Source organism: Osmerus eperlanus, chromosome 8, assembly GCF_963692335.1.
Source record: "Osmerus eperlanus chromosome 8, fOsmEpe2.1, whole genome shotgun sequence".
Classification (NCBI taxonomy): domain Eukaryota; kingdom Metazoa; phylum Chordata; class Actinopteri; order Osmeriformes; family Osmeridae; genus Osmerus; species Osmerus eperlanus.
Window position 1 is genome coordinate 3485318 of NC_085025.1, and position 15983 is coordinate 3501300.

The 15983-nt window shown below is 46.7% G+C and overlaps 1 protein-coding gene across 1 annotated transcript in view; it reads right to left on the reverse strand.

The window, feature by feature from the left end:
* The window catches only part of LOC134025066 (kelch-like protein 29), a 107086-nt gene that overhangs the window by 72425 nt on the left and 18678 nt on the right, over positions 1–15983 (reverse strand). The window contains 2 exon segments of the mRNA XM_062467885.1: positions 4561–5085; positions 8537–8684. Of these exon segments, the coding sequence (XP_062323869.1) occupies positions 4561–5085; positions 8537–8684 (673 nt within the window).

Genomic DNA, 15983 nt, shown 5'->3' on the forward strand with positions numbered 1-15983 from the left:
GGATCCCAACCAGCAGGATCAAGGCCTGGAGAACAGCAAGCAAGCTAGCAGGAGGACTCTGGCCAGGGGGAGACAGCGTAAAGCTGCACTGTTTTAGTACCCAACCAACCCCCCCCCACCCCGCACACACACACACACACAAACCTGTAAACACTCACATTTCCACAGGCCCAATTAGTTCTACCATAAGCCAGACCTTTTTCTTTTTAAGAACATGTTTACATTTTAAAGCTTTCTTGGTGTGGTTGGATGACAAATGCAAACTCGCGGTAAGGGAGGGTGATTTAGGGGTTATCTGGTTTGCCGTGGTTGAAGGAAGATAAAACTAAGATAAAACATTACTTAGTTCATCCTTCATTTTGATTTCCCAGCCATTGCACCAAGGCCTCATTTCATGAACCGTTAAAGGAAGGACACCCTGTGTCAGTCAAAGCTGAGCACAAGTGTGTTTGTGTGTGTGTGTGTCTTGGCTCACAAAGACACAGCTGTGCCTTCCCGAACCCCTTATCACCGTCCAGCTTTTAGAAGGCCGTTCCCACAGACCTGGGATCTGATTATCCGAGACTCCAGCCCAAGCCTCAACAATTAGAGGGCTGATTCCAGGCCCAGGAGCAGTGGAGCAGGATCACTTCAGACTCAGTCAATCCTCTCAGGCTCTAGAACCCTGGGTCAACTGCCAGTCAGGACAGACAGGCAGCACTATCTGAAGCCAACATGTCCAGGGGTGCTTTTGAAAGACTAACCAATCCCCGTTAAACGAGTGGAAGAGTGACCGAAAGAGCCACAGGAAGATAAACAGATAGGTAGGAGACAGAGAGAGAGAGAGAGAGAGAGAGAGAGAGAGAGAGAGAGAGAGAGAGAGAGAGAAAATGAGAGGGATAGAGAGAGAGAGAGAAATAAGGGGGCTTGTAGGAGGTGTGTGCTCTGCCTGCCATTAAGACTGAAATGTTAAGTGCTCATCAGGGTGACTCTTTCTGTCTACTCCACTGTGAGAGGAGGGCCGGCAGGTCGTTCAGACAAACACAAACGTCGCTAATTCACTGTTACTCAAGGGGTCAAAGCTCTCTCCATTATCCCTGTGACCTCCCAACGATGAGGCAGCAGACAAACACCCAAAAGCAGCGTGGTCCTCTACACCACGATACAGCAGGTGTCACTCAGAGTGCACTTTAAAGCAGAGCTTTCAAGAAATCGCTTCAATCAGCTACTGTAGAAAACATTGGTGCAAAGGGTTTGTATAAAGACGATTTTCCAGAACAAAAAGCTTGTTTAGTTAACTTCAGTTAAACAGTTAATTTGACTGTATTTTGTATTAGCTTCTATTGTTGACTTGCCTGGAAAGCTATGACAGATTACAATGCTGCACTGCTACAAATACATTTTATGTCTATGAATTCATGATGGTGTATATTTTCATTATAAGGAAAGGCTGGTGCAGTACATCATTCTGTCAACTGGTTCCATGCAGAGCCCTGTGCCCCACAGAGCAGAATATTTACTCAAAATACAGGGCTTCTTAGTTTCTGAGTGACCAGCGCTGACTATATTTGGTCTACAGAGTTTGAAACCAGTCTACAAGACATGAACAACAAACACTAGAATCTTGTGACAGAGTCTGGGTAAATGCTGAATCTCACTGCACGTTCTTCTAATTGTCTACACTCCCAATTTCATCTGCTGTCTGATTTAAATGTGGCTCAGGTAGATTCTACCACAATTGCTTTTTACATCAATCTGGAAATTCATTTACAAACGTTTTATTGATCTGATAAAAAAAATCTAATGAGTTGGAAAAAAAAGCCAATCTAAACCTCAATCAGAAGCTTCATTAAATGTGAAAATTGGTCAGGGAATAGTGAACATCTGTTTCGGCAGCATCACAAACTCCAAGGTTACCAAACAGCAATTTACAGCTTATAGACTCAGGCTAGATCCGTGTTACTCGCTAGCTTGACAAAACAACAAGAGTCTGAGGCCTGGAATCACCTAATTAGAAGCTCTGGGGTAAATTTTCACTGTTATGCAGATGATACTCAGCTATATATGTCTATAAAGTCTGGAGAATTTCCACATGTTATGGAAAAATGTGTTTCTAGGTTGAGAGCTTGGATGACTGCAAATTTCCTTCTTCTAAATTCGGATAAAACCGAGGTTCAAATTTTCGGTCCTAAAAAATATAGAAATAATTTTTCCAATCTGACCTTAGACCTAGACGGCGTCAAAGTCTCTCAAAGCCAGCTAGTAAAAAATTTTGGAGTCACAATGGACCCAGACCTTTCGTTTGAGTACCATATTAAGCAAATTACTAGAACTGCATTTTTCCATCTACGTAATATTGCCAAAATACTAAAATTTCTCTCAAAGGATGATGCCGAAAAACTAATACATGCATTTGTTACGTCCCGATTGGACTATTGCAATGTGTTGTTCTCTGGCCTCCCAATTACCCACCTAAAAAATTTACAGCGGGTGCAAAATGCTGCTGCTAGACTATTGACCAGAACAAGAAAGTTTGATCACATAACATCTACTCTTGTCTCTCTACACTGGCTCCCTATCCAAGCCAGAGCTGACTTCAAAGTTCTACTACTAACCTACAAATCTCTGCATGGATTGGCACCACTGTACCTCTCCGGTCTCCTTGCACCCTATTGCCCCGCAAGGACACTTAGATCTCAAGATGCCGGCTATCTGGTGGTTCCCAAAATTAAGAAAAAAACAGCTGGAGGTAGGGCGTTCTCATATAGAGCGCCTCTTCTCTGGAATAAACTACCCGTCTCAATTAGGGAGTCTGATACTGTTTCGACGTTTAAAATTAGGTTAAAAACGTTATTGTTTAGTCAATTCTACGACTGTTAAAGGTAAGTATGTTACTAGTTGGAGGCAACGGGGGACGGGTTGTTTCCATCTTTATTCTTTAAGTATAACTTATTTTAGAGTTCTGTTTCCCTGGAACAGATTTCATGTTCCAAATGAGGGGGGCTGTCGCTGTCTTGGTGTGTGGGGTTGCATCAAATTCCCCTTTTTTGCTCTGTTAAATTGCTGCACCAGTCCACACTTGACCGGTGGGGATCTCATTCTATTATGACTGTAACTGTTAGCTGCTCCTGGCATTCTCTAATCCCTGCTCTCCTCTCTCTGTCCCCCCCCCCACACACATCCCTTGTGGTGTGGGGGGTTTGAGTTGTCAGCACCTGCCTGGTCGTCGGTCAGCCAACGCTGGACCTGGTCGCGAGTCTCCCGGTCCTGTCCTACATCTATAAAGTTGAATAATGGATTTTGGTGTTTTAAAAACCCATCGACACTGTATGACTATGTTTAGCCTGTGTTCTGCTCCTCTCTCCCACCAACCGTCTCTGGAGGAGGGGATCCCTCTCTGAATTGCTCCTCCCAAGGTTTCTTCCATTTTTTTTTCTCCTGTTGAGAGTTTTTTGGGAGTTTTTCCTTGTCTTCCTTGAGGGTTTAGGTTGGTTGAGGGGCAGTTCTATGGGCATATGTGAAGCCCTCTGTGACATGCTTGCGTGTAAAAAGGGCTATACAAATAAATTTGATTTGATTTGATTCTGCAGGCTTAGAGGGAAGCTTAAAGTGACTGCTGGCGTGAGAGAAAAAGACAAAACCCTCGACCTTGGAGGGGCTTTGAAGAGAGCTGGCAGAGTTTCCAGGTTGGGTTTTAACAGCCTCCTACTAGGTGTGTTGGTGGGCCTGTTTACCACTGCTGGTGTCCCAGGGTGCTGGGCCACAGGACAGGGCCTGGCCGTCTGGCTCTCACTGGGGGCCCAGAGAGGGCCTGGCCGTCTGGCTCTCACTGGGGGCCCAGAGAGGGCCTGGCCGTCTGGCTCTCACTGGGGGCCCAGAGAGGGCCTGGCCGTCTGGCTCTCACTGGGGTACCAGAGAGGGCCTGGCCGTCTGGCTCTCACTGGGGGCCCAGAGAGGGCCTGGCCGTCTGGCTCTCACTGGGGTCCCAGAGAGGGCCTGGCCGTCTGGCTCTCACTGGGGTCCCAGAGAGGGCCTGGCCGTCTGGCTCTCACTGGGGTCCCAGAGAGGGCCTGGCCATCTGGCTCTCACTGGGGTCCCAGAGAGGGCCTGGCCGTCTGGCTCTCACTGGGGGCCCAGAGAGGGCCTGGCCGTCTGGCTCTCACTGGGGTCCCAGAGAGGGCCTGGCCGTCTGGCTCTCACTGGGGTCCCAGAGAGGGCCTGGCCGTCTGGCTCTCACTGGGGTCCCAGAGAGGGCCTGGCCGTCTGGCTCTCACTGGGGTACCAGAGAGGGCCTGGACGTCTGGCTCTCACTGGGGCCACAACCAGGGCACTGCGTTGGCCAGTTAACTGAAGGCTGCTCGGGGATTAAGTAAGTCATTTTGAAGTGAATTCGATATTCCAAGGGGGACAGGGCACTGCATGTTACTATGATGTCTAATGGCTTTGCTGGGTTAAAATACCTGTTGTTCTTTACAAATTTGGACTGAGAAGAAATAGGCTCCGTTGAATATTATGGACACAGATGCTTTCTGACCGTGGTCACAAAATGCGGGCAGGCTACCTTGGCTGAAGCTCTCTTACCTTTGGGGTGTCCGGGGTCCGTGAACTCGTACTTCCCCATTCCAACCGTTCGCAGCATCTGCAGCCCATTAGGACCGTCCTGATTGGCCGATGCTGTGGGCTGGGTCTGAGGTGCCGACTGCCCATTGGTCATGGGCAGTGCGGGGGGCTGGATGAGGGGCAGGTTGGGGTGGGGGGTTAGGTGGCCGTTGCCCATCACGCTGTGGGGGTTTGGGTGGACCACCTGGCTGGCGGCTGTAAGGGGCGAGGGGGCGACGGGGTGCTGGGCTGAAGGGTAGGGAGCCTGGCTGGGCATACTAAGCACCATGGAGGGGGGCTGCTGGGAGGAGTGAGGGTGTAGCTGGAAGTGAGCTGTCATCAGGGGGTGGTGGGGGGGCATGGGGGTCTGGATGGAGGGGGTCACCCCTATGATGGGGGACTGGACTGTTACACTGTGACTGAAGGAGGGAGGCTGGACGAGGGCATAGGAGTGGGGGAGCAGGCTAGGCTGGCTCACTGCTGCTACTGGAGGAACCCATGGAGGACCTGGAGGGAGAGAGAGAGAGAGGGAGGGAGAGAGGAAGAGAGAGGGAGGGAGAGTTAGGGAGGGGGAGAGAGAGAGGGAGGAAGGGGGAGAGAGAGGGAGGGAGATAGAGAGAAAGAGAGAGAGAGAAAGAAAGAGAGGGAGGGAGAGATAAGAGAGAGAGAGGGAGGGAGAGTTAGGGAGGGGGAGAGAGAGAGGGAGGGAGGGAGGGGGAGAGAGAGGGAGGGAGGGAGGGAGGGGGAGAGAGAGAGAGGGGGAGGGAGATAAGAGAGAGAGAATGGGACAGAAGGAAGGAGGGACAATGAGAGAGAAACCAAGGAAGTATGAGATAAACTCTTAAGTAGTGAGAAATGAATGTTTGAAGAAATGAAAAGATGAAACCCCAGTCACTACATGTCTGCCAATAACCAATCTCCAAGTGTCTCACTATAACATTGTACTTTTAAGGCTGTGGAATTCAGTCTAGCCATAAAAGAAGACCACGACAAAAGTTTAATAATACAAGACTAGGTGGACGTTCAGCCTAAATAGGAAAATGTATTATTCATAGAATTTATTTAAATTCCAAATTCAATATATTTTGCATTGAAAGGGATTTCCGAAGCATGGTCCCCATATAGGAGCTCATCACTTCTTCCACATCTCCTGTTTCATAAATGAAACATGCAGTTATAGACAAGAAGGAAGACTGGAAATGCAGAAAGGAAGTGGTTCCCACCCCAGAGGTGTCAGTGCTGCTTTACTTTATGTCGATCTGACTTCCTCTCATCACTCACTACCAATATAGGAGACTGGATGTGACAAACCAAATCCTGACCAAACTGTTACGATCAGATGAATTTAAAGATGAAGTTAGGGACTTTGCTAAAAGGCTGTGTGTACATTGATTCCTAAGGAAACATGCCGGATAGACGACAAGCAGGGCTGAGTGCTATTTATCAAATAAGTGCATGTGTTTACTCTGAGTGGGAGAAGCAATCACAGGCGTACCCAGAGGCAAGAAGCCATGGCTGTGAGGATCAGTACTGGGAGGAGAAACTCAGACCCATCTGATTAATCTCATAAATATGCAGCCATATTGGACGACACCCTGCCTCTCTCTCTCTCTCTCTCTCTCTCTCTCTCTCTCTCCTTCTCTCTCTCTCTCTCTCTCTCTCTCTCTCTCTCTCCTTCTCTCTCTCTCTCTCTCTCTCTCTCTCTCTCTCTCTCCTTATCTCTCTCTCTCTTTCAGCAATAAAAATAGCTTGCCACTCCAGAGAGGGGTGAAAGGCTAAATCATGCCACGCAAAAAGAAAAGAAAGAAGATTAAAACCACATTATTCATGACACTGGCCGTGCAGGCTCCCCTGTCTGACTATAGAAAGACGCAGAGGGGCTTCTGGGAATATCTCCTTGCGTTAGCTGGAGAGCAGAGGCCACTTCAGTGCATAATTCATATCAGTCCTTGGGCTAATCATCTCCAGCCTCGCACTTCTATTACTTGTTTTCAACTCCATCCCGAACAGGATTTAAATCACTTGAGAGGAAATAGGGAATCGTGTTAATTCCTAAATGTTGTAGCTTCGTTGTGATTAGCGAGGTTTTAACAAGCAAACCTCTTTTGGTGGCGCTGATTTCAATTTGATACATATCTCTCCTCTTCTGTGTCATTTGTATTAAAGGGCTCCTGTACGTTTGTGAACGACAATCAGTCTTTTGACAAAAAAAGATATATAATGAAGTACAAGACAGAGCTCATTAGCATGGGCCCAACATACACTCATATTTGTAGGCCCTGGCAGCAAAGCTAATGAAAGGTTTAAGAAGGGAAAAGTAATTGCATTAACATTAAATGGATCCCAGTCTTGATTGCTCTCTTGTACCCCTTAATTAAAATGTGAGGATGAAATATTGGTTGTTTCATAAGTGCTCCTTTGTCCTTTTAAAAACGCCTATTGCAATTCCAAAAATTGCTCAATCAACCCCTAATTGTCAACGTATCTGGCTCTCATTTTGATGAATATAAATTTAATTGCAAATAAAAGTAAATCTCACGTCAAAGCTTCAGAAATGTGACTTTGTCTTTGAACAAGTGAAAGGAAGTTTACTTTTTTCCAACAGAAACCTTTGTTAAACAGCCAGCCTTTGTAAACTTTCCATAGACACTATTGATTAATTCTGGCACACTTGGCAGGAGAACTTTTTCGCGACTCAGTTCAGTGAAGTGTGAAGCAGAGTGGGGTTTCATTGCCAATGCCAGTCACAGTTTTGGTATGGCTCGCACACTCACACACATCAATATGCAACACTATGCTTGGATTTGAGTGTCATATGCACCAACACTGCCGGCTGGTTGACATCTCACTCTCCTTCCTCTCTTAGCCAGCCCAGTTAGACACACTGTCAGCATGGAGGCTCCTTCATGGGGCCTTTCAGCTTGCTCTTTAACCCCCCAGCGGGGCTCCAGGGGGGACTCGTGGGGGGGTCACGACGGGTGGCACAGCCCACACTGACCACCGAGATTACTTTAAGAGAAGGAGACTATTCACTGCTGGCCATGGCTGTCTATCACAGTGTCAGATCACAATGGAACCAAAGTAGATTTCTGTTATTATTATTAGATTAGAGTTTTTATTTTCAGTGAGTTATCACTGTCTTTGCACTGACAGCTTAATTATCAAGCAACTACTCTAATTAAATAATTATTGAGACTGTGAATTACAGTTAGCACATAATTAGCTACTAAAGCACAGCTATAGTGCATCGACAGTGTGTTAGCTGAAGAGAATGAATGAAGTGAGAATATATAACAGTTGCAGGAAACATTTAGCTGCATATACACTGCGGTCTAGACGGCATTTGCTACGACAGTGATGTGAGGCGAAAAGTTACATGAGAGCACGAGCACTCTATATTATTTTTAAATTAGACCCATTTGCAATGAGTAGGAGGCAAAAGGCCAGAGGAGCAACAGAGGCAAATTGACTGCTCTAGGGCAGAGCCATTCTGGGTGAGTTCATTAGAATGAGAGCAAAACTTCCAGCACTTGCTTAACCCATTACTGTCAGTCTAGGTGCCACAGTAGGCCTCTTCACTCCTGACAGCTCTTTAAAGTGGCTTGGATAGCTTTAATATTGGTGACACTGAAATTAGACTGTGTCAAGATCCATTAGAGAACTTTGAGAGTTGTGTAAAACCTGATATGCTAATACGGGCTGCTGCTAGCTTGATTTGATCTACCTCTTCACGGCGAAATAACTACTGTGTCTACAGTGTGTTTAATATGATAACAAATAAGAATGTGTACACACAAACATACTGTACATGTATAAATTATTGTGTGTGTGTGCATGTTTTGTACATGTGCATGTTGTGTGTGTGAATGTTGTGTGTGTGTGTGTGGATGTTGTGTGTGTGTGTGTGCATGTTGTGTGTGTGTGTGGATGTTGTGTGTGTGTGTGTGTGCACTAGTACCAGTGGGCTCGCTGTCCCGGTGCTGCTTGTTGGGGGGCTCGTCAGTCTCCCAGGGTGTGAGCTGGTTGATGGGAGTCTGGCCCCACCGCACCCCCGGGGCCAGCAGCAGACCTGGGGCCTGGCTCTCTCCAGGAGACAGCCCCGACACCTGCAGCACACACAACAACAACAACAACACATTAGGCAAACACACCAGCCAGGCTTTCGTCTACAGCCCCGTCTCCAAAGGCATCTGCTGAGGTGAAAAGGAGAATAGCCGCAACAACCAGTCCAGAAACAAGAAGACTCGTGAACACGTGTCGACGGGAGCGTGATGAGCGGACTCGTGAACACGTGTCGCAGGAGCATGGTGAGCGGATGGCTGAAGTGTTCAGGGACCTACTGTGACCAGGCCTGAGAGAAGGCAGTCTGACACACAGGGCAGAAAGAACTCTGATTGCAGTAATTGGTGAGGATGCTGATTGCAATCTCACAAAAGGCCCAGAATAAAAAACGACTCTTCTGACTACATTCACAAGAGCACTTGATCATATAGATTGAGCCTATGGTATGTTATTATTCAAATATAATGTTGTTCAACGTTCTAATTAGGCGTAAAGTGCAGGCTTCCCTGCGTGGTGCGGTGCAACCTTTGCCCTGCGCGGGTGGATTTCTCAGAATAAATGTTTATAACATGAAGGAAAAGCCGTAGACCTTAAGCCTGACACAACAGAAGCATTGATATTGATTTCAAACAATTTACCTTCAAACTGAACGAAACTGTTCTCCAGGCAGAGATGAGGGACAGAGAAAAATGGCCTTCAGAAAACCTCAGCGATATCAGTGTGAGAGTTGGGATTAAACCCATCTGCAACAAATACATTTTGAGCTAGCTGGCTGCCACAGCACAGGTCAGAACAGGACGTCCAATATGGTCTGCCGATGGCGGAGTGAGGAATGTTATCAAGGTTCCCCAGCCTGATGAAAACACAAGGGTCAATCACCATTGGACCCCACAGCAATATGTGCTCCTTCGTATCTGCAGTAGGGAGGCAGGGTTTAAGACCCAGGGTACAGAGCGGTCGGGCAGGGTGGGTCCACGTCCCACCTCGGCCCGCCTTCTGAGTTAATAGAAAAGACCTAGTCACCAGACCTGTCTGCACCTGCTCTCAATCCTCCCTCCATTCCATTATCCGCCCTGACCTCCACTTCATCAAACTGCCCATCATGAATTTCTCTCAGACGTATCGACAGGTCATGTACCGTCCTCTCCTATAACCAGACTCCAACTCAACGATTGTCTGGCTCGCTGAATGCACAATCAAACCAGTGCTCAAACCAGTGCTGTTTTGAATTAATGTGCAGCTTTACATAACATGATGGTTCCCATTGCTGAGAAATTCCCATCCTCCTGAAATGTGGCTTTATCGCAGCCTTCCACAAGATGTGTCGCTGCGCACCTGCTGAAGCATTATTACTGATAGTACAGATATGTAAGTACAGGGAATATAGGACAACTTTAAGTTAATTTAAGTGCCACATGCTTGGCGAATGCACAGGTATTTGACAGTCTTACTACACTACGCAAAAGTAGGTAAGAAAATATCTTATAGCAACAGTCGTAGTTCTGACTAGAAGTGTGCATCGACAGGCAGCTCAAACTGCCAGGAGGGAGTCTGTTGTAGTACAGTATGTCCAGCTGCTGTTGCAGTACAGTATGTCCAGCTGCTGTTGGAGTACAGTACGTCCAGCTGCTGTTGCAGTACAGTATGTCCAGCTGCTGTTGGAGTACAGTACGTCCAGCTGAACATGGGAGAGCTCAGGCAGGAGGAGAGTGAGATAGCTGAGACTGAGGGAAAACATCAGCTCTTAATACCTGGGAGCTAACAACGCTCCGAGGTAAAAGAGGGGTCCGTTTCTCTGAGGAGAGTTGTTTTGCTGTCTATGATCTGCAGTCGTTATCACTGTAATGAGAGCTTAGTTTCTTCCACGCTGTTCCTCCCTCGTCCGTTATCCACATGACACCTTTCCTCTGCAGTGGGATCCTCAATAAGACTCCTGCTCTCTAAACCGTCTAAAAATAATCCCTAAAATATGCCCAAAAGAATCGTTTCCCCTGTCATTATCTCCTAAGAGCGGAACCGTAGGACATTGTTTGACAGCACAGGCACTCGCTGCTATCTGTCATCACAATGTCAATTGTCTGAAGATAAATGATTATAATTGAAAACTATCAGCTCTCAAATGTCAAACACACACAAACTCTCACACACAGCCCCTATAGTATGATTATCAAGATGGCAGAGCATTCACAAGCAGGTAAGAAGCATAGGATTAGCTGTCGTTACGTGTGTACCAGTCCCTTTCTCCCTGGCCTCCCATTATCACTGACCAACAGATGGTTTCCTCTGACTCAACAAAAACCAACCTGGAGACAGAGAAAAGATGGTGACGAGAGAACAGGGGGAAGAAAAGACAGAAAAATATGTTTTGGGGTGCCAAGATGAGTAATATTTCTTGTGTGACTGGCTGGGGATTTTGACCAAACCAACAGCTTTGTTCCGTACGTGGAAGGTTCCGGAGTAAAGGTGCACAGTGAGAAAACCCTCACACACACACACACACACACACTCCAAGACACTTTGGGAACACACACACACACACACAACAACAAACTGAAGCATCTGCACATGCAAACACCCACAGACACACCATACTCGTTATATTGCAACACACGTGCTCACGCACTGAACATTAGGTCACGTCTTGTCAAACAACTCCGAGCATCCATTTAGTGCATCTAGAGAAACACAAGCATTCTGTTGAAGCTTCATTACAAATCTACTGTGGCAGTCTGCTTCAGAATAAAGGTCTACCACAGCCTGCAGCCCAGTGCCCACTACATACAGAAGAACATACAGCTCTCTATTGGATTCCTGATGTATCAAATCTAGGTACAACACACTCATAGCACATATAGTAAATCTTCTTTAATTACTATATTTAGATAATAGGTCTACTCCACACACACAGACACATTACACATGCACACACACACACACACATAAATACATAGAGTTTAACTAACTAACTGTAAGTACAGTGCAAACTGCCCACAAAATAATTGCACATTACTGTGGCTTACAAAACTCAAATAATTGTCGCTATGGTTACCCAACTGCCTCTGAGCTGTGTCATGGAGCTTCTGCCAGACTGTTAGTAACAGGGGTTCTTTACACACACAAACACACACGCTCACACACACAAACTAACATGACTGAATCATCACAAACATGAATGAGTTAATTATTTCCATCATAAACAAAATAAATAATACAAAATCCATACTTCTGTATGTTTTCGCAAGACAAAAGACCAATGCCTTTGCCTGCCACGGGAATAGCCTGCCCCTGAAGAGAGGCTGTGGACATTGATTGTTTGGAAGCAGACCTGGCCTTCTCTCACCATCCAAACAAACAAGACTTTGTGTTTGCAGAGGTGCTTTGCTGAACCCACATCAGAGTCTGGGACTTATACATGTCCTCACTCTTCCAATAAAACCGATGAAAGGTGAACCCAGGGGCACACAGGAACATCCACACATCCAGCCTCGCTTCCTCACACACACACACATCCAGCCTCCTCACACACACACATCCAGCCTCCTCACACACACACACACACATCCAGCCTCCTCACACACACACATCCAGCCTCCTCACACACACACACATCCAGCCTCCTCACACACACACATCCAGCCTCCTCACACACACACACCCAGCCTCCTCACACACACACAATATGTTGGAATGAGAGAAAGCATGTAAGATTGAGGTATTAAGAAATGGCTGTCCAGTCGTGAGATGGGTTCTAGGATCTCCTGAGAAATCAGTTTATTACTCAACTCAGTGAGAGAGATAGAAAGTGAGAGAGAGAGAGAGAGAGAGAGAGAGAGAGAGAGAGAGAGAGAGAGAGAGAGAGAGAGAAAATGCGGTCCCCATGGTGCCCAAAACTTCACAGCACACACTGATCAAATCAACAAACTGCTGTGAGATTTAATAACAGGTTTAAGGGAAATTAGTAGGAAAGCAAGAGAGTGAGGGACTGACTCATTGTGGAAGGAGGTGTGTGTGAGAGAAAGAGACTGAAGCAGAGGGAGAATGCAAACACACACACACACCACACACACACATACGCACACAGGTCAGCAACAATACTATTGTGAAAAGCTAATCTCATGAAATGTCATTAGTGGAACTGCCAGACACAATGAGATAGCTCCGTGGGGCGAGCCTTGCGCTACACCGGTTTATTACGTTCTGCCTTTTAAGGTTGGGTGTTCCACTGGTGGCCCGTCTCTTTATGGACAAGGAGGAAATAACTGGCTGCAGGCTTGTGGAATGCTCATCGCTCTGTAATATTGCTGGCTGCCATGGTAATCGAGCTAGGGTGTTGAAGCCTTGTTGTTTTGATTCAGACAGCTTTATCAATTAATGAATGGCCAAACAGACACACAAAGCACACTCGCTGGGTTCCTTATGGCACCATTTGTGGTGGCCATTATTGTTAAGATTTAAATGCACCCGAGATATGATGCGGCATTACACCTACACGATCGGACCCCCCATCTCTCAGGAGATCCGTGTAGCCAAATTGAATCGTAATCTAAATATCAACAACGCCTGCTGTAGCCGTAGCAGTTTATTTATTTATTTTTCACACCGCAAAGTGATACCACATTATGATTCCACACCATAAACAAATCACGGGGAACAGTACTGTATGTGCAGGCGAGGAAATGCAATTTAACTCCAGCAGAAAAGTGTTTTTTTCTTCCCTTCGGCCAGGCACTGTCTGGGGGAGACGGAGAGAATGGAGCAGAAATGCGGAGAGTGATGGAGGTAACGCTTTGTGTCTGAAAAGGAGAGGGTGACGGGGAGGGAGGGAGGGGGATGATGGGCAGAGGGAGAGAGACCCATCCATCATACATACTCGTATCATCTCCTCTGACATTTTCAGCTCTTCTAGGAAAGAAAAAGCCCAACCTTTTTAAAGGGGCTTCTGACCGAAGCCCGGACCCACTGTGGAATGATGACCCACGGCGAACGCAAAAGAACAACCTGCAAAGAGTCTTGTTCTGCTCGCCATTCACCTACACAGCAGCCTCCTCTGTGTAAATACCCCGTGACACCTAAATCTGAGGTGCATTTGTTCTGGGCTGACGTCTTCATGGTCCTGAATGGTGGAGCGAGCGCATAGGGAAGCTGTAGATAATCTGCAACACTGTGGCTAAGCAGAGCATCTCCCTCGTAAACAAAGAGACAATTTCGCCATTTTGGGAGCCATTTTAAGATGCAGTGGTGGTTAACATGGCGAACTGCGCTTTGCTGTGGACAGGCAGAGTATTGGATATGACAGTGGGCTGCTGGACTGAGAGAATAGAAACAGAGATATTGTTTTCCTTGTCAGCACGGTAGCAAATGCACAGTGCCGAGGGAATCCACCATATCTCTTCTAACTTGATCAAGTTCAGCAGCTCCTACCACCGAGTTTATTTTTATTTTTATCGTACCGCATTGCCCTTACCAGAAAATACTGATGAAGATGTTGTACTTCTATAAACACTGTATCATACTTGTATAAGAAGACAACAATGTACGTTTATAAAATCCTGTTGAGGGAGTTGTTCATTAAATTTTACAATGCTGGCTTTAGGCTGCAACTTGCATACAATTCAGCCACTGGGATGTAAAAGAAGTCTGAATTCATAATGAACCTCATTCAAACTCCGGCCCTTTATTCTAATGCATGGCATTGTTAGAGAGCTGCCAAGCGAAGTAGAGGAACTGAAATAGATAACCTGGTCTTTTCAAAGCACAACCTACTTTCCCCTGTACCCTCGCTTAACACTGACCCCCAACAGGGAGCAGCCTTGGCAGACAAATTATATATATTATATATATATATTATATATACACTGTATATATACAAACACAGCTAACCAAAGCCTGGAAGATATCTTTCACCCTCGCTGCAGAGAGAGTCAATGTAGAGACGCTTAATTCCCCCCCCCCCCAGGCAAACGACTGAAGGGGAACGGACTTCACTTCCATTGAAATTCCTGCTAAGACACTTGGACAGCTCGGGGTCTTCGCACCAGCACACACGTTCCGGAAAACAGGAGCGCGGTCAGGCCGGCGCGGCCGACAGGCTTCAGTGAGAAGCCAAGGCCTTGAAACCCGGCCTAATATCCCATGAGTGCCCGGTGGTTCGGGAGCACGTCCATCGCCACTACAACATTCCCTCTGTCCACTCCTTGAAGAGCAATGGGGTTGTTTTTGGCTACTCTCCTTGTTTGGAGCCTGTAGCTCGAGCTACCGTAGCGGCGCTACTGTTTAGGTTTGGGCTGCTCTGTGGTTGTACAGTAGCCCGCAGCTTTGGCTGAAGGAGGCAGCAGCAGTGCCGGGCTCTGGGGAGAGGGGCCGGTGATTGGATGGAGTGGCTGATGAGACCTCCACGTGTCATAAGATGGCCTCCCAGAGGACATCATGTGGGCCACTGTGTCCGCGGTCTACCCTCCCAGCGGCAGAGAGAGGCTCGGGACATCACAAGGCCCTGACCTCGGCTGATGTTTGCCGAGAGTATTGGGAACAAAATGTCCGCCGCCTGTCACAATGGTAGCCATGGGGACCGAGAGGCGACTTTATGGTTCTGCTTGAGCAAAGCTGGGGGAGGAAGTCTAGCCATGTGTACAAACACAGAGAGATCGTACATTACACACAGCAGTCTGCAAGGGACAAGCCCTCTGGTTATCCAACAGTGGCATTTCTCTTTTCAAGTCTAACATGAAATTAATATGGGTTCTGAAGTCCCAAATGAGAGTAAAAAGGGGGATTATTTTGTAACTGCCTGATAATGGAGGGAAAGGCAAAATTGAGCGCTTCTGTTATGGACAAGAGTGATCGGTACAGCTGACATTGAGGACAGCTCTTCCAGAAGAGGTACAAGTGTCCGATAGGGAAGAGCCGAGAAGTGTTATGATAAATGAGTACTTTCATTGCTACTGTTTAAACAATCTACATAAAAAAACAACAACACATCTATGATGTTAAGAACAATGGGTGGAGGTGTTTGCTTGTGTGGGCTGGAGTTTTCCAGGGATTGACAGGGAAGTTAAATCCTGTTCAATTTAAAAGCCATTTCAAACACTCCTACCTCTGTTCAATACAGCCAACACAGCTGGTGGTGACAATGCCCAGGCCCTCCTCAGCTCGCAGTGCTGAATATTAATTATGGAAACTACAAAGGCAAGTTCAATCAAGCAAATTATTTTTGGGCAAAGTCGTGACTCGAGTCGTAGATTACGAATCTAGTTTTTAAAATAAGCATTACAAGACAAGACAGAAGAAATCCGCCAAGAAAAACGAGCCCCTCGGAAATGAAGTGTAGCTGCGGCTGCCTCAGT